The sequence below is a fragment of the Rhipicephalus microplus genome, chromosome 8 (genome assembly GCF_043290135.1).
Source record: "Rhipicephalus microplus isolate Deutch F79 chromosome 8, USDA_Rmic, whole genome shotgun sequence".
Taxonomy (NCBI): Eukaryota; Metazoa; Arthropoda; class Arachnida; order Ixodida; family Ixodidae; genus Rhipicephalus; species Rhipicephalus microplus.
The window spans coordinates 85,291,687-85,310,292 of NC_134707.1; the positions used below are offsets into that span (position 1 = coordinate 85,291,687).

General features: G+C 45.3%; 1 protein-coding gene across 1 annotated transcript in view; it reads left to right on the forward strand.

Moving 5' to 3' along the window:
- LOC119165102 (uncharacterized) overlaps positions 1-18,606 on the forward strand; it is a 39,525-nt gene that overhangs the window by 11,018 nt on the left and 9,901 nt on the right. The window contains exons 5-7 of the mRNA XM_037417292.2: positions 9,300-9,465; positions 11,137-11,409; positions 15,255-15,399. Coding sequence (XP_037273189.2) covers positions 9,300-9,465; positions 11,137-11,409; positions 15,255-15,399 — 584 coding nt within the window. The remainder of the gene's footprint in view (positions 1-9,299; positions 9,466-11,136; positions 11,410-15,254; positions 15,400-18,606) is intronic.

Consider the following 18,606-nt stretch of genomic DNA (forward strand, 5'->3'; position numbering starts at 1 on the left):
AATTGCCTAGACACCTCTCTGTATACATCATATTGGTGAGCACACCTAGGAATATAGTGTCACGTACACCTTTCATTGGACCCACGGCGACGAGGACCCACGGCGACCCCTATAAATTTAGAGATGCTCAGGTGAAACAATTGTCGGCAACTTAAACCTGGCTAATCTCGTGTTTACAACATCACAACCACCACCACCACCACCATCACCAGTAAACGCTGGACTTGAGGCGTATCACGTTCGACCTTGGGTTGTCCGGTCAAGGCGCCTGCTAAAGGCTTGCAAGCACTGGGCATAGAATACAGAGTACCTGTTGCACAGATTCAGCGCGGGTTGTGATATCGGCCTGCCAAAGAACACGCGAAATGAGTATAAAAGTGATGGAAGCACTATAAGAATTGGTTTGTTTTTTTCTGGCAACTGGTCTGTCGGAGACTAAGCATTCATGCTTGCCGATGTGCACTGTGAATCTGCATGTCACTGCGACTTCGGCAACGGAGCCCAAGCTGTGTCAGTCATGTCCATGCCTTCCACGGCCTTCTGGTTTGTACCGGCTTTCGCCGATTCGTGTAGTCACCGATTCGGTTATGTAGGGCAAGGGCAGTGGGCAGAGAACAAAAGAACTCAAATTTTTGAGGACGCGATGGCTTGTGGTCCCCAGAACTGAAACTATTATTAGTGGCAACTGCATGGTGACAAAGAATAACCTATTGGTGACTAAGAAAAGGAGCATTCCTATTTTGACTGAGCCAATAGGTGACCTCATCGTTTGACAGCAGTGGTGTATCAGAACATATTCGGGGCTTAACCATTTTCGGGTCTTGCAGAACAGCCACCAACGGTCTGTTAAACCCTTCACGATTACTGCGTTCCCTTCAGGAAAAACGACGTCTTTAAGTATCCAGTGGGCAAAATCAAGTTTTTTTGGAGGATGCGGGCCACCATTTTTACGCTCCTGCATAAATACACACAGAACATAAATAATTAACCGGATTGCTGTCGCAACAGATCACGCTGCGCTGTCCACTATCACACAAGCACATCCGCATACTAGCGTTACCGATGTTTCGGACTTTTCTTGGGGGGCGTTAGCTTGGGCTAGATGGTGATTTAGAATCGACATATTTGCACAGCGCAAAACCGACGAGGACAGTTGAAAGAACACCACGCAATGCCTCAGTTGTGTGCTGTCATCTGCCCTCGTTTCATCGTCCCCGCGTTTAATGCTCACCCCGTTGCGGTGGTCTAATTGCTAAGGTACTCGGCTGCTGATCCGCAGGTCACGGGATCAAATTCTGGTCCTGCAGTGGCTGCATTTTCGATGGAGGCGGAAATGCCCTAGCCCCCTGTGCTCAGATTTAGGTGCCTGTTAAAGGACCCTAGGTGGTCAAACTTTCCGGAACCCTCCACTATGGCATCTCTCATAATCACGTGGTGGTTTCCGGACACATCAATCTACATATCACATATCAATCTGCGTTTCTTTCTCGGGGGCAACTTGCGCAGCTGCCGCGCCTGAGTTGTCGCGCGACTACAGAATGCGGTGGCGAGCGCTCAGCGAAGCCACGTGCTGCGGCGTGGGGCCGTAGCTAAAAACACCTGAATATATTGGTGCTAGCTAACATTGTTTGCAAGCATGGAGCAGCTTTATAACCAAATATTATTTGCATCTCGGTACCTTCATTTTGTCGGCCGATAAAAAGAATCACAGCATACTCACGGAGTGAATGATGATGAGTGGGGCGAAGCGTCCGTCAGCCCGTCTGTGCTTCTGTCCGTCACTCGTTCTTGCTTCCGTCCGTCCGCGCGACCATCCACGCGTCCGTTCGTCTGTCCGTGAGTTCGTCCGTGAGTCCATTCATCTGTCCATCGGCCTTCTAGTCTGTCTATCCGTGCGTCCATCTAGTGAAAACTCCAAAACCACGATCTCGCATCTCGCATCCCCTGCGGCACATATCCGCTACACGCGTCCGTCCATCCATTCGTCCGTCTGCTTCTCTGTCTGTCCATCTACGCGTTCGTCCGCGCGTCCATCTGGTGAACACTTCAAGTACCGCCATCTCCCATCTCGCATCCCCTGTGGTACATATCTGTTTGCGCGCACGTGCTGCCGAATGTGCTGAGTTTATCTCTCTTCCCTCTCTGTTCTCTATCTTTCGCCTCCCCCATCCCCCTCCCATGCGTGGGGTAGCAAACCAGCTACCTATAGGCTGGTTATTTTCTCTGCCGTTCATTTCCTCCTGCTTTCCTTCCTTCCGTTCTAGAACGGGTATGTACCACTGTTGGCTACATACACAAACGGAGGATGAACAGACCGACACCCTAAGGAGCTTTGCCTCTAAAAAAATGAAGGTTATTTCACGCATATATTGAAATAAATTTTCAATTTCTACTCTAACAATAGAGAAATATAGTGCCTCCTAACATTTAAAATTGACTTAACTCACGCATGCCTGTGCCCGCATAGTGAAAGGTACGGTAATTCTTATTCTTCAGCTTAGTTGTCTATACGGTTAGCCTTCTCCAGGTGTGGGTCTCCTACTTTCTCTATCACCTCGGCACGCTGCCTTCTCTCCGTTTCCTTCTGACGACAAAGCCTGGTTCATTTCAGTCTGTCCGACAAAATTTCCATATCTGCCCTTGAAACCCACCGAGCCACCCTTTTTACTGCCTACCAATCAGGGGAAGTTTATCTTAATATTGAGGAAGACGAGATTAGTATTGAGGAAGACCAATGAATACAAGCTCGTCATCCTCAATTTCCTGGCAGCCGGATTTGCTGGCAGTGCAGCATGAACCAAGGCAGCATGAACAAGCAGTTTTTAGGGGTGAAGCTCCTCTTAGTCTAACATTGCCATGTGTCACGCGTAACCGACAGACGAAGAGACGAGAAAGAAAGGAGACAGTATCTCCCGAGCAGTATAATAGATGGTGCTGTCTCATAGAAGTTAGGTTCGGACTGTCACGGTGGATGGACGTGTTTTTTGAGCGCTCCTGATCGACTGCGCAGATAAGTTCTTTTGCATAATTTGAGCTTGTCTATAATTATAAGGCAGCAGTTAAAATTCCTGTAACACTTATTTTATTGTACGGCTTTTTCGGGCGTCAATCACCAGGTATTTATTATTTAGTGCGGGTGTGTGTGTTTGATTTTTTGTTTTTTTTTCTTTTGCCACCCCGTGGGGGAGGTGCGCCTACATTGAACACGCAAATTTTTGTAGTGGAGCTTAAACTTTCTTTTTTTCTTCTCATAATGCAGGGCTCGAGTTTAGTAATTATCAAGTATAGGGACAATTCGTGTCACAAAGACATGGTTAAAAAGACTGAAAAGTGTTCAGGATGTGGAGTGGGTTTAAAGGTGAACCAAAGTGTAGAACCGGATAGAGAAGAGGCTGACGCGAAGTGTAGGCAATGTGAGGTCGAGAAAAAGATGGAGAAAATGATGGTTGCCCAGAGTTAACTGCTGATGAGAATCACCGAGCTCGAGACTGCATTGGCGACAGAGCAAGACAAAACGAGGGCAATGGGAGAAAGACTGAAGTCCGCCGAGGAAGCACTAGCGAAGCTGAACAAAGAAGCGGCCTACGGAGAGAACAGTTGGAAACCAGCAACCAGAACCGTGGAGAAGGAAGAGCAAGCAAGTTTGGAAAAAACAGCTTCAGCCGGTTCAATTGTCGCAAGGCCTAGCTTCAGCGAGGTAGTGGTGGGGCTGGGAGGGGACAAAGCAGCTGGCGTCACAGGTGCAAGTAGCTCTAGGTGCAGGACGCTCCAGCTGAAAAGTCACAGCATGTGATAATCGCCGGGGACTCGAATATAAATCGATGCACAGAAGCCATCAAAGAGAGGGTAAGAGGTGACAAGAGGGTTGCAGTAGGGGCGTTCTCAGGACGCAAGCTGGAAGCAGTCATGAGGCAAGCGAGCGCAAAACTCAAAAGTACAGCTGACAGACAAAACCTCGTGATAATTTCAGGCGGTTTAAACGACGTCTTAAATCAAGATACAGCCGGACTAGTGACCATACTGGCGAAAGGGGTCGATGACATGCGCACTAATTCTCCTCAGGTACAGGTAGTGATATGCACGATACCGGATCAAGGTACAGGTGCGTGAGGACAACCTACAAAGAGCGGTTGTCAACACAAACCGAGAGATATGGCGGATGAGTCGAGAGAAAGGCTTTGAGGTGGTGGAAATAAACAGAGGGGTGTCTAGGTGGGGTGGTTTTCAACGAGACAAAATTCACTTCGATGGACGGGTAGGTCATGAGGTGGGTTGGCGACTTGCAGGACGCACAGTAGCTTTTTGGGGGGCATGTGCGCCCTTCGGGGTGCAGGATAGCTAGTAACAAAGAAAACAACCAGGGAGACTCTTTGACAGGTGGTATGGACAGATACGATTAAAAGTGGCACCAATATCTAAGATAGGTAGAATCCGGGGCATAAATAGACGTAGCCACGAGCGCCGAGCCAATTCAGACATAGGGTATATTAACATGCAGGGTGGTAGGAACAGGCTGAAGTGGGAAGAGATAGAAGAACAGCTAAGGAAAGAGAGGCCGATGGTATACGGTTTTGTAGAAACACATCTCAGGGACACGGAACAACCTCCGAACAATCCGGACTACGCGTGGGAATATTGTAATAGAACTGAAGGCAGCAGAAAGGGGTTGGTATTGGGGCATTCATTCATAAGAGTACAGATTGGCAAATGGTCAAGCAGGAGTGCAAGGAACATTTATGGCTAAAAGGAAAAGTCGCAAGTCAAATGACACTCCTTCGTTTCGTGTACTTGTGGACGGGAGCAAAGGCCACAGAGGAAAACCAGGCAATTGTAGAGTGTATATCAAAGGACATTCAGGAGTTAGGAAGAGAGTGCGAGATAATTATACTAGGAGACATGAATGCGCACATAGAAGAGATAGATGGGTATACAGACCCGACAGGCAAAATGATCATGGATATGTGTGAAAGGCTTGATTTGATCATTTGCAACAGTATCGAGAAGTGTGGAGGGCAAATAACATGGGAGGTAGGAAGGCTGCAGTCGACGATAGATTATGCACTGATGTCACATAAGTTGAATGATAAGCTCAGGGGAATGCATATAGATGAAGGTGGCTCCAGAAGTCTGGGTAGTGATCACAAACGTATCAAGCTAAGTTTTGGAAGAGCAGTGAAAGTGCGAAGGAGACAAGATGAGCAACTACAGGAAAATTTTTAATCAAAAAGGCAAATTGAAATAGCCACTAAACAAATTGAGAAAGTAATGGCTGAGGATAATAAAACAGTGGGGACATACACGAATCTAATTATACTGTTTGAGCTAGAGCTTTCTAAGGCACGTGACAAGTCAACCCGGTAAAGAAGACACAAACCCAAAAGTTGGTGGGATGAGGAAGTTAAGAGAGCCATAGGAAAACATCAGGAAGCCTCTAGGGAACGCAGACATGCTAAGCAGTGGGGTGAACCGACAGATGATGTTGAAAAAAAAAGGGAAACCTTTCTAAGCTGTAGAAGGGATGCATTCATTCTGATCAAGGAATTGATTAGAAGAAAGGGAGCTCAGTGGCTGGCAGAAGTACATAAAAAAGATAGAAAGGCAGCTGCGAAATTTTGGAACCATCTAAACTCCATTAGAAAGAAGACAAGCCTGGAGCAGAGGTTTATAACTACAGCTCAAGGTGCTAGGCTAGAAGAAGACCAAGCATTTGAATATATAAGAACCAGGGTGACAGAAAAATTTCAACAAAGAAGTACTTTATGCACCACAATAGACAAGGACGAATGAACTGGTACAATGGCTCCATGTTCACAACAAGAGTGGGAAAGGGCTGACAAAAGGGTTCCTAGTAGTACATCAACAGGCCCAGATGGCATTCCAATTATGCTGATAAAGACGTTAGGTCCAAAGTCTATACAACCATTGAGAGAGGCAGTGAGCAAAATAATAATCGATGGAGAAGTTCTTGATGGATGGAAGCTTAGCAGGATGAGCACGATCTATAATGTAAGGGGGGACAAAGCTGACATAAACAACTACCGTCCCATAACAGTGACATCAGTGGACTACAGGCTGGCGATGCAGATTATAAAAGAAAGACTGCAGGGTTGGATAGAGGATGAGGGGGTGCTGGGGAAACTGCAGAATGGGTTTCGGAAAGATAGGAGGTTGGAAGACAATCTGTTCTCACTGACATAGTGCATCAAAATAGCAGAAAAAGAACACAGGCCCCTGTGGCTAGCATTTTTGATATCAAGGGAGCGTACGATAGCGTGGTTCAAGAGGACTTGTGGGGAATACTGGACACACTAGGCGTGGAACATGTAGTCACTAATCTTTTAAAGGATATCTACAAAGGTAATAAGGTAATTATAAAGTGGAAAAACAGGTATCCAAACCTGCAGCGGTAAAACGGGAACTTAGGCAAGGGTGTCCCCGGTCACCCTTATTATTCATGATGTACCTACAAGGATTATAGGCCAAATTAGAGGGAAGTGGACTGGGCTTCAACCTCTCTTTCATCAAACAAGAAAAACTTATTGAACAGGCACTACCAGCATTGATGTACGCAGATGATATAGTGCTAATGGCCGACAACAAGGAAGATTTGCAGAGATCGGTAGACATCTGCGGTAATGAGGGAGATAAGTTAGATTTCAGATTCAGTAAGGAAAAATCAGCAGTCATGATTTTTAATGACAATGAAGGTAGTCAGCTTAAAATAGAAGAGGCTATGCTAGAAATAACAGATAAATACAAATATATGGGCGTATGGATAAGCAATGGGGCCGTGTACCTAAGGGAACACGGAATATACGTGTCGAGTCGACTAAAGGTAAGAGGAATGCGGCGGTAATGAAAAACAGGGCACTGTGGTATTACATTAGGTATGAAGTTGTGAGAGGAATATGTAAGGGGTCATGGTTCCTGGTCTGACGTTCGGCAATGCGGTCTTGTGCATGAGATGAGAAGTTCAAGCAAGATTAGAAATTAAGCAAAGTGGAATAGGTAGGCTTGCTTTAGGAGCTCACGGGAATACACCAAATCAGGGAGTACAAGGTGATATAGGATGGACATCATTTGAGGGCAGGGAAGCTAGCAGCAAGATAAAATTTGAGAAGCGATTGAGAGAATTGGGGGAGGAGCATTGGGCTCGGAAGATATTCAGTACTTGTACATGAAGAATGTCAATACAAAATGGAGGAAGTGAACCAGAAAATTGACTGGTAAATACTTGGAGAACAGCAGGGGGCCTAACCAAAAAGAATTATCGGTTAAGAAGAAGGTGAAGGAAGCTGAGACCGATATGTGGAAAATTGGCATGATTAAGAAGTCCGCACTAGAGATCTATCAAAGTTTTAAGCAGGAAATCGCCAAGGAACAGATCTATTATAATACTGGGGTTAGTTCTTTAGTGTTTGAAGCCAGGGCGGGAATATTTCGAACCAAGACATATCGGGCCAAATACAAAAAGGTAGACATGGTATGCAGTGCGTGTGGAGAGGAAGAAGACACTGCCGAACACTTGATAATGTTCTGTAAAGGGCTTCACCCTATAGTTCAGGATGATGGCGCAGAGTACTTCAAAGCACGGGGGTTTAGGGACAGGGAGGGCAAAATAGACTTTAAGCGGGTAGAATTAACTATAAGGAGGTCATCTGATTGGTGGCTAAAGTCAAGGCACGAGTGAAAATGAAACCCTTCACTTTAAAGTACGAGTCCTTCACCTCACTAGTTAAGGTAAAAAAATGAATCTAGTTTTTAGTTCATTAAGTATTACGGCTTGGTGGCACTAGCCACCACCCGATCTAAAGGTTACAGCCATATCGATCCATCCATCCATCCATCCACATACGTACTGAAGTTGAGTGAGGATATTCTAGATGGCGCTGTACCGCTACTCTCCGATTGGCTGCTACGCGGGCTGTTCTTGGGTACACGGAGAACGAGTGCCTCTCTCAGTCTCCTGCATAGTCGCCGTAAGTTGCGTATCGTTGGTGGGGCATGGACGAAGCAGAGGGGCGGGCGTGTTGAAGATGCTCTCGCTCGGCTTCTTTGGCACGCATCTCGTCGGTGTTACACGCGCGCCGTCTGCATTCTCAAACGGACGCATGCATGGACGAACAGACGGATGGGTGGACGGACGCTTCGCCCCACACATCATCATTCACTTCGTGGATATGCTGTGATTTTTTTCGTTCAGCTCAGCTAACACCAAACTCGTTAAGAGAAGCATCATTACACACTGCCTAGAAAGCGATATTAACGCATCGTGTGAACACTGTGTAATGGACAGCCAAGGAAGCAACTCTCTCAGCTCTAGGAAGCCGGCTACCTGGTGCCCGTCCACGTGTCAGTCACCGAGGTCCTGATAAAGAATTACTGGCCCGCTTATCAATGTCGTCGTTCCAACGCAGATGTCGCACAAAAGAAAAGAGCTGTTGTGCCGTACGTGCACTTGATCGCACAAAACATAAAACGCGTTCCGTCACGGGCTAATGTACAGGTAGTTTTTTCCCTCCCCGTACACGCTAAATTGATTTTGCAGACTCAGTATTCCAGCAGCACACAATCTTTCGGCCTGCGAGATAAGGCACAGGGTTCAGCTCATGGAATGTAGAGTAGCGGTGGTGTATTAGATTACCCTTACTTGCGGAGAGAAATTCGTTGGACAGACAAGGCACTGTTTAAATGACAGGTTGCGAGAGCACTTCAACCTCGTAAAGAAGAATGTGGATGGCTGCCTCGCGACACTGCAGAGCTTAAGGGTGCACCCGACTTTTTTTATAAAACACCAAAGTGTTATTAGCAAACGGTGATGAAGTCGCCGTGCTAATAGTAGAAGCAGCCAATATCGCAATGTGGGGTGATGATAGTGCAAGCACGGCATCCTGTCAGAAAAAAAATGCATCTTTAGAACATGCATTAGTTTTATGACTTTGTTTCACCTTTCTTGTCAAATAGAGAATTATGAGATAAAATGCTCTTATCTGAACATCTCCCGTACAAAACATAATAACGAAAAATTGCATCTCTGTGCATGATAAGTGGATGTAGCGTGTGAGCATCACCACGTATACGTGATTCGGTCGCAACATATCATTTCGTAGGAAGTTGGCGCACCCATAGTGTCCGGCATTCTCGTACGTGGGTTTCTTTGCGTTAAATATTGACTCAGAAAAATCAGTCGCGACATTTCAGAATCACTATTTAGCAGCCTGTATACACAGAATTCTGCTATGTTAATTTGTTTCCGTATTTTTTTGCGACATAACAACACGCTAAAATGTTCTTTGCAGGACGTTAGAGATACTAACACCAGATGACGTGGCCATTGGAGGCGGCAACGTGTCGTTTTTCTTCTTCTTTTCATTCGTTTTCAACGTCTTAACCACGGGAGCCACTATTGGGCTTCTCAAGTCTGCAAGCATGCCGCACCTTTTCGAGGCTTGTAATCGTCACAAGGTGAGGATGGAGATTGACTTTTTATTTAAGTGCGTCGAAAGGGAGGTTGCAACCTGTGTGTGACTGGCACTATTTTTTTCTTACAGTCAAGTTCTGATCGTGAGCTCGACAATAATCACAATAATGACAGCGAAACATAAAATTGCGCCGTCACACAGCCAATTCCAGTGCTGCAATATAATAGTCCATACAACACCAATGTTCACGAATCATACCTGCTCACACTCGTAAAACGACTATCATGATCACAGAACTGTCATGGTGACTTTAGGAGTTATTAATTAGGCGCAGCTTGTTTTATTGACACCGACGAACTCTGATTGCAATGCACTATCTACGCTGAGAACCCACAGCGTCATTACTCAAGAGCTACGGAGATCTATTGCAAAACTAGTGAGATCTCATTTAATTTTGTTTTTCGTACTTTTTATTTATACGAGGCGACAATGGGTGCCCAGTGTAGTTATTCAAAAATTAAGGGCAGTTTGCTAAGATTATTTACTCGTCCGATGGAAGGTTTGTCTTCACCGCACCATCTGTTCATTTCTCAGCAAGGTGCTTAAGTTATTGTTCAGGCTCAGTGGTAATATGCTAGACGGGTAATGGACGTGAAACTGTCTACGAGAATTTAATCAATGCCTCCGTCAGGTGGGAAGTGTCGGCTGTATTTGGACTAGAAAGGCAGAGAGGTCCTCAGCTTTTTAAACTCATGAGTATTTGTACCTACTTTGTGAACCTGCACTGATGAGAGAGGAAACGCTCAGAAAATGGTGCCAATACTTCACAAACTACCACACAATTTGGACGGCATAGACGATCAGCTTATGAGTAGGCTCAGCATTAGGACCATTGGAAACCTTGACAAACGAACCCGAAAGCTTAAAATTGACCGTGCATTTGCAAGCTGGGTATACGCAAAAAAGCTTACCGACCAGCTCAAAAGGATAAACTTTCCAAGAGGCAGACTTCGATGCAGAGAAACGAAAGAAACTGGTACAGCAGTACGACAAGTGCTTAAAAGCTCATGGTGATTATGCAGAAAAAGACACTATGGTTGTACTTAGCTAATCTTCTAATAAGAACTTTTACTAACGAATTTTTACTTTCGGGCGACCAAAGGCCCTTACTTCTCATGGTAGTCGCAGAAGCTGATGGAACGTAATAAATTTAAAGGCAGTGTTTTAGCAGCAGTTCGTTTACCGGGTATAAGCCCTTGTTTCTGCTGCTCTGTTTTACTCCCATTTTTGCTTCCCACGGTTTGGGCTAAGCGTAACGTGCATATAAAAAAACGGGCTTCGATTAATACATGGCTGCTAAGAACGAGATTACAATTTTAGTAAAGATCAGAAACATGGTCATGATCAAGAGGATCAAAAGTCTTGCAGAATATCGAAGCAAGCTCTTTAGCACGTACAACTGTATTGCAGTGGTTTTTCAAAGAAAGATGCGTCCAATGAAAAAAAAAACAAGAACTGAGACTGATATCACATTTTCTATTCGTCATATGTATTGAGGAATATAAACTCATTCGTATGGATAACGTTATCCACATGTATATATGTCATGGTGACGTTGTGGAATAAGCAATTGTTCTTGTCCCTTCGTGTCGTTATTGTGTGCGGCATTTCTATTTTGTAGCTAAATCCTGTCATGATTTTTTTTCACTATCAGGTGAACCTAATAAATGGAACCCCTCAAAAGCTGCTCAAAATTGCTGAAGCTGCAAAGGCAACCGGCACGACCCTGCCGACGGTCAAGAAACTCCGCACCCAAGGAATTTTCCTACCCGAGCGCATAGCGGCCGAGGTAGTGTCCGTCTTCGCGCCTGACGAGCTGCGAGACTGTTACGGTATGACCGAAGTGAGCGGCTTCCTGGCTGTGCCACCCAAAGGAGAACTACCACAAGGAAACGTAGGATTCCCAGTCTGCGGTACAAAGATGAAAGTCAGTTTCTATTTTACGAGTGTCACTATCTTCATGGTATACATCGAAGCAGCAAGAACTTGCCACTTCGATGCACAATTTGTTCAGTGCATCGATTTTGACAGTTCCGTTTAAGCTACCTGCGTACGAGTGTGCAACACTCTTGGCAAAAAATGGCACACCGAATCATAGCTGTGTTAATAGTTAAGTAACGTAAGGTCATGCATGAAAACTCGTGTTTTCATTAGAACTTGCACCAGAGAAACCAATGTGAGGACACAACATTATCATAGGGCATCTGTGAAGTATTCGTTTTATCCTATATCTACATTTTTTGTTATGTTCTTTAGTTTATGTGGCCCTGCACCTGAATGTTGCCCGCTGAATTTCAAATAGCAAGTCGCTCCTTAAATTTCACACTGATATGAGTGACAAAATCATTTTGGAGAAAGAAGTATGCAAACAAAACCTACTGAACACAAAAATTTTAAATAAAAGCAGACGACAAGAACCGCAATACCATTCCGTATTTCACTCACCCAGGGACGTGTCAGCCTGGTTTTTCTGGTTCTAATCGAATGCGACTTGAATTTTGCTGTACCTGAACACTAAAAAAACATGGTGGTATACGTTTCGGCCGTAGCACGGCCGAAACGTATACGTAAGCGTATACGAAACGTAAATTGTAAGCTATAAGTGGCCGCGATGCTTTTGGCGTAGTCGGTGCCACACCAATCAATGCTGACCAATGAAAGGCGAGATTAATGGGTCAGAAAGAATGGGTACGATGAAATTCTCCTTTGCGATATAGGAAAGAATGAATTTGTTTTGGTGCAGAGAGGCGGATTACGCTGCATTCATGAATGCTGTGCTCCGTGTAAGCTACCGGGTAGACTAGAGTTCCTGCACATGCTATTGCAGTTAGTATAGGGCCATTCCCCGCCAACTCTCCCAACCAGCGTGCTCGCCAAAAGTAAATTGAAGTCACACACATACTTATATATATATATATATATATATATACATATATATATATATATATCTGTGTGTGTGTGTGTGTGTGTGTGAAAAAAAACCAACTTAGCGGTTGTCTTAATTTTATTACCAACGGTTTCGATTGGTGGACCAGTCTTCGTCAAGGTTTGCGAACAAGTCTTGCAGAATATCGTAGCAGGCACTTTAGCAAACCCCAAACCCTGACGAAGACCGGTCCACCAGTCGAAACCATTGGTAATAACATTAAGACAATCGCTAAGTTGTTTTTCTTCTCTTCCCAAGTACGTTTCAGTAAATATATAAACTTCTTTAGTATATATATATATATATATATATATATATATATATATATATATATATATATATATATATATATATATATATATATATATATATATATATATATATACATATATATATATGTGTGTGTGTGTGTGTGTGTGTGTGTGTGTGTGTGTGTGTGTGTGTGTGTGTGTGTTTCGGGGGGGAGTGTTTGTTCTAAAGTATATTCCCTCTACATTTTGGGCGGGAAAAATTATGACCACCACATCTTGAAGTTTAAGAAAACGCTGGCAAACCAGGCACGAAAAGCAATTCCCTATATATTGGCTGTATCACGCATTATTTTATTCCTTGCTTTTTTTTTTGTTTTCACGGCAACGTGCTTTTTTATTGTAAAACAGTTGTTGGTGAGAGCTTGAAAATTTTCATTCTCTAGAGCACAGAGAAAAATGAGTAAATTGTAGTGTTTTTGAGAATTTGTCTACAAAGCACGACAGTCAATAGAATGCACAAATTACCTATGTCACACTCTCAATAAAACGTACTATATGCAAACATATCCTGGTGTGTGGTGCATAGGCTCTAAAATAAAATCCTGCACTTGGCGAAAACGCCACTTTGGTTCAAGTTGAGACGCCCGTATAGCATCCTAAGGTGGTTCAAGAAAACATCAGGAGGAAAACGCGTGCATTCAGAATAATGGTGACATTGTTCTAGGATTTGAAAAAAAACTGTTTGAAGTTCAGTCCCATTATTACATTCCTTTACTAAGATGGCAGTACAAGCCAACTGAATTCGCTGAATAAAATATAGTGGTGTGCTTTGCTACCACGAAGTACCACGCGGTAGCAAACCAACTTTTGATAGATGTGGTCGTATAGCATGCCTCAGAAAGCTGTGATTGTTGAATAGGCTTACCATTGCGAAGTTCTCTATGACCGCGACTGAATAAGTGAACGCACTTTCGGTGACAGTCTAGTCATATAGAGCTTCACAAATGGCATTATTACCTTCAGTCCTCTTTGGGCCCCTTTTTAACTGCTTCAAGAATCCAGTAGCTTTCTTCGCATTTCCCTAGCACTGTCTCCTTGAATACACTGAATGCGCATTTGATTCGCATCACTTTTGATTTGATTGATTGATATGTGGGGTTTAACGTCCCAAAACCACTTCATGATTATGAGAGACGCCGTAGTGGAGGGCTCCGGAATTTTGACCACCTGGGGTTCTTTAACGTGCACCCAAATCTGAGCACACGGGCCTACAACATTTCCGCCTCCATCGGAAATGCAGCCGCCGCAGCCGGGATACGAACCCGCGCCACGCGGGTCAGCAGCCGAGTACCTTAGCCACTAGACCACCGCGGCGGGGCACATCACTTTTTCACGTGGCTTACTTTATTCACAGTTTGTTGCACGTATGCGATTCTGCTCCATGCCTTGCGCATCACGAATGCAGTAAAGCCGAACAATTTAAAGTTCTTGTACGCGCCACGTTGTCGACAGGCGCGATGCCCTAGAGCCTTATAGCTGCAGCTATGCTGCAAAACTGTAAGCTTGTCGAAACGCGTGTGAATAAGTGCATTGTATGCAACCGCAATTAGCCGACAAAAACGCGATTAAAACATCGTGTTGTATTGGTGTCTTGCGCGTGAAGAATGTATTTGCTGCTAAGTCTGTAACGCAATGGCAGACCAAAGCGCAACTCTGCGCTCTGCGCCCTGCGGAAGCATGCACAATGACACTTGTGTAGACCACTTGACAACTCCTACTGTGTCAGTTGCGCAGAAATCGAAACGGTTAAGCAGAAATTGGCACTCTTTTTGCAGCTCTACCAAGTGGTAAACACATTACCACTTGTGAACTTTTCGTACCGACTACATTGCAAGCGTGCGCAACGTAATGTTTATTTCTAACCAAGCAAAACGCCAGCATATTCCCAGCATGCGCCACAATTCTTAAAGCGGAAATTCTCGGTGTACGACGCCGCAGTGGACGATCTTTTGAAGCCAATAAAAATATCAAGCACTTTGTCCTCGCTGCTCTCACTCCACCGCGGTGAACTAAGGGCTAAGGTACTTTGCTGTGGGCCCACAAATCGTGGGATTGAATTCCAGTGGTGGCTGCATTTTCTATGAATGCGAAAATGCTGGAGGCCCGTGTGCTCAGATTGGGGCGCAGGTTAAGGCTTGTCCAAGTGATTCCCCAGGTGACGGGAATGTCCGGAGGCCCCTACTACGGCATGTCTCATAATCAAACTGTGTGTGGTTTCGGGACATTCAACCTTACATATTAATCATTCTCACCACTCTCCCCCGTGACACGGCAGTAATAAAACTATAGCTACAAAACTGCCGATAAAAATGTCATGCCTAATTTGGGACACCGGTGTTCCTTTCGAATGTGCAAGCCTAGAGAATACTCAAAAGACAAAAGAAAAACTCGGGTATTCTAAAACAGCGTCATAAAGCTAAAATAGATGCTGTAAGGTTTCCTTTGCCTACAAGTTTAATTCGGTGTGGTCTCTGTCTACATCTGTAATCGTGTTCGATAATACACTTCAAATCAAATCCACCCTTTTTTACGCAGGTAGTTGATCCCTATAACAAAACTGTGCTGAGTCCAATGGAAACTGGTGAAGTACTCTTTCAGTCTCCATACGTAATGCGTGGTTATTACAAGAATGATGAAGCTACGAGAGACTTCATCGACCCCGAAGGCTGGATACACACAGGTAAGCTACGTGAATAGTTGAGTTTCAATTTGAAAATCCCCACAAGGTGGGCTTTCTTACCGTATATATGCAGTAGTGTAGAATATCTTGACCACTCAAACAAAAAAGCAGTTACTAACGCGTTTTGTCTGGCTCTGCATTTAAGTATTTTATTGTAGCAAATATACCACTAACAAACCTGAGAGACAACAACGACAAGAAAAACAAAAGTAACATTAAGTGTTCTTTTTTACCTGTATTACAATAATTCTCACCTAAATTACACACAACCAAAAATAGGATTTTTTTCTCTTGGTTTCATGCTCAACGCCATCAAGTATTCAGTAGTTTTCGAACATATGAATTACCAGAGTGAATATTGGGAGCTCTAATACCTGAACGGGGGAAGAACTAATCGTAGCTTAGCCATAAAAAACAGATTAAAAAGCCTATTTGCTTAGGACAAGATGAATCGCTCAAGCAGTCGTAATTCGGAAGATATACGTTCACCAACAGTTCATGTAAGACATGCAGTGAGGTTCATTGCATTAACTGGTGCTAAGTGGTAGTGCAAATGAGAATCCTTTATGCAATTGAACTTGCATATGTGATGTATCGCTGTACTTCGAATACTTTCAGCACAAGCTAAGGTGACAAGCGAATCACCAAAAAGTAGTGCTGGTTTCTCGAATCCGTTGTAGAAATCCTGCTTTATACTGCACTATAAAAAATTGCTCTCGTATACCTACAAGACTGCACTGTGTGGCTACCGGCACGTGCTCACAAAAATTCATGTTATTAGCTTACAATATCACTGCGTGGCCCTTCATGGGGATGAGAGTATATAGTGGGATATTCGGAAGAGCGTCTAGGTAGATTGAAGAAGACGATGAATTACGTTGTCTCGCTGTGGGGTGCCTTGCGAAGTCGGGGATATGTATGTATGTTCATAATGGAAAAAGTCGCGCACCGACCTACTGTCTATGCATTATTTTCGCTGATCTGCGTGGTAACTTTAATTTTTGATGACGGAGCTCAGACGCGGGCTCCCCCTTGTGTGTCTCTTCGCGTCGTTCCTATGTTGATATAAACATGCAATGACTTTCAGCACATAGCACTTAAATATACTTGATCTTTACATGTCATGAAGGCTGTATTGTAGGAGTAGATATGTCATGTACATAAAATTGGATAGCCATCGCTGCATCCCCTATTGACGCTTCACGATCATCACGGTCTGTTTCAAAAGCAGTTGCAAGATCTGGTGTGGATCCGCGGAGGAATGCTTGGTTGCCACGCAGAATGCTGGTGTGATTCCTGTTGGGACCATGGCATTTTTCAAAACGATAGTCTTTCTTGGGAACCTTCGATGCAAAGTTGTAGTGTCTGTCTGTGTGTCTGTCTATCTGTACATTTGTCTGTTTGTCTACCCTTAACGGTGTCCTAAACGGCACCGAAGTGGCCAAACGATACTCCAAGCGGCCGATCCCATCCGCAGCACCCACCAATATTGCTCAAAATTCAGCGTTCATACTTGTGTGATTGTCAATTAAAAAGCAATTATTGCGCATATCTGAGGCACCATACAAACACGTCAATATTCTGTATGTGTGCCTCTGACTAGAAAAAGTGTACATAAGTAATTATAAAGACCACAGCAATTATCGCGTTGCACCAACCAGGCAACGCTTGCACAAAAAGGCAAGTGTTTCCGACGCTTTGCTCAGACGACACGGTCGTAGCACCTACCCGTCGCCTTGCGTCCTACACCTTATCACCTCCGAGACGAGTGCTGTTGCGAAGCGCGCCTCCGACGACGTTGCGAAGGGCGCCACGAAATCCCACCGCTGCAACCACTGTGACAAAAGACGGCGACGCCAACACGCTCCCGAAGGCGCCACTGCTTCGAATTCCGCCGGGAAGGTCACCAGCCGTTTGGTAGCGTAGGTTTCTCAGCTCGCGACTACTTCTGCGCAGAGTTGATAGACGAGCGGACGAGACGACAATGAGTTAAACAAGGTTTATGTACAGCATATACACAGAGGCATTACGAATTCGGCACTGGGGCCGACAGCTTAGAGACCCGAAGAGCCGAGCTCTCCTCTCTAATACCTAGTTCACACATAAACATCCGCTTTCTACAGCGACCGAAATTCCCCTGCCGCCGAAACGCAGCGTCGTTCGCACTGGACGCGCCCCGCACCGCCGAATATGCCATCTACTACGGGGCAAAAGCGGGGTGGATGCGCTGTCACCCGGTTGTTGTCGCGGCTCGCAAACGCTACTGCGCTATCCGGCGGTGTATACTTCGACAACTCTCGTACGCAAAAAGCAAGAAAAAACAGTACTGCTTACTTTGCTGACAAGTGGCTGTCTTGTAATGCACGAAGAGCAGAAAAACCACCGATGCCAGCGGCGTCGGTGGGTTCGTTTTGCTCTGCAAGACCACAACAAGCTCGGTCATGCCAACAGCAAGCTCTTTCACGAAATACGGAGGCGAAGTAGGCTCAGAGTAGGTTAAACTCCCGTTGGTTTCAACATTCAGTTACGGGCACTGCGGCAAAACAAGTGAGTAGGGCTTGGCCGCCATTTTTCAAAATTTCTTGACTGGCGCTCCTATTGGTCCACGGTGACCGATTCGGTGGCAGACGCCGCAAAAATCAGTCCGAGAACGATAGGCATGGAGAGGGCCCTTTCGGCGGATCTAGCCGCCGCCGAACCGGATTCGGAGCACTTTCAGCGGCAGGAATACTGAGTGTGAACGTGGCCTAACACATAGGTCTACTGCTCGCGGCACACCACAGCGCTTTTTTATATGCACCGGGTGGATTCTTTGAGTAACCATATGTCCAACCAGAAGCGCCGCTGGTCGTGAGGTCAGAATCCTCCAATAGAGTCGCCGCCGGGCCGCGTCATTTTCATCAAAACTGGAGCCGCTGCGCTGCATGTGGCTGCATCCAAGGACGAGTGACGTCGCCACGCATTGCGTCAGACTCGCCAGACAGGAAGGCGCCGATTGCTTCGACAGGCTCGCTGGCTGAGGTGACTCACTGTGCGTGCGCGGCAGAAAGGCACCGTCACAGGCACCGTCGCGTGATGTTGCCGTTGAGTTGTTCGCGTCAGGCGGGCTCGCGTGCTGGCCTTGACACAGATTTCTTTTTTCAGAAGCATGGACGTTCGCTGTGGACTCGCGGGCATAACAGCACCCCCGCTGCCAGACAATGCGCC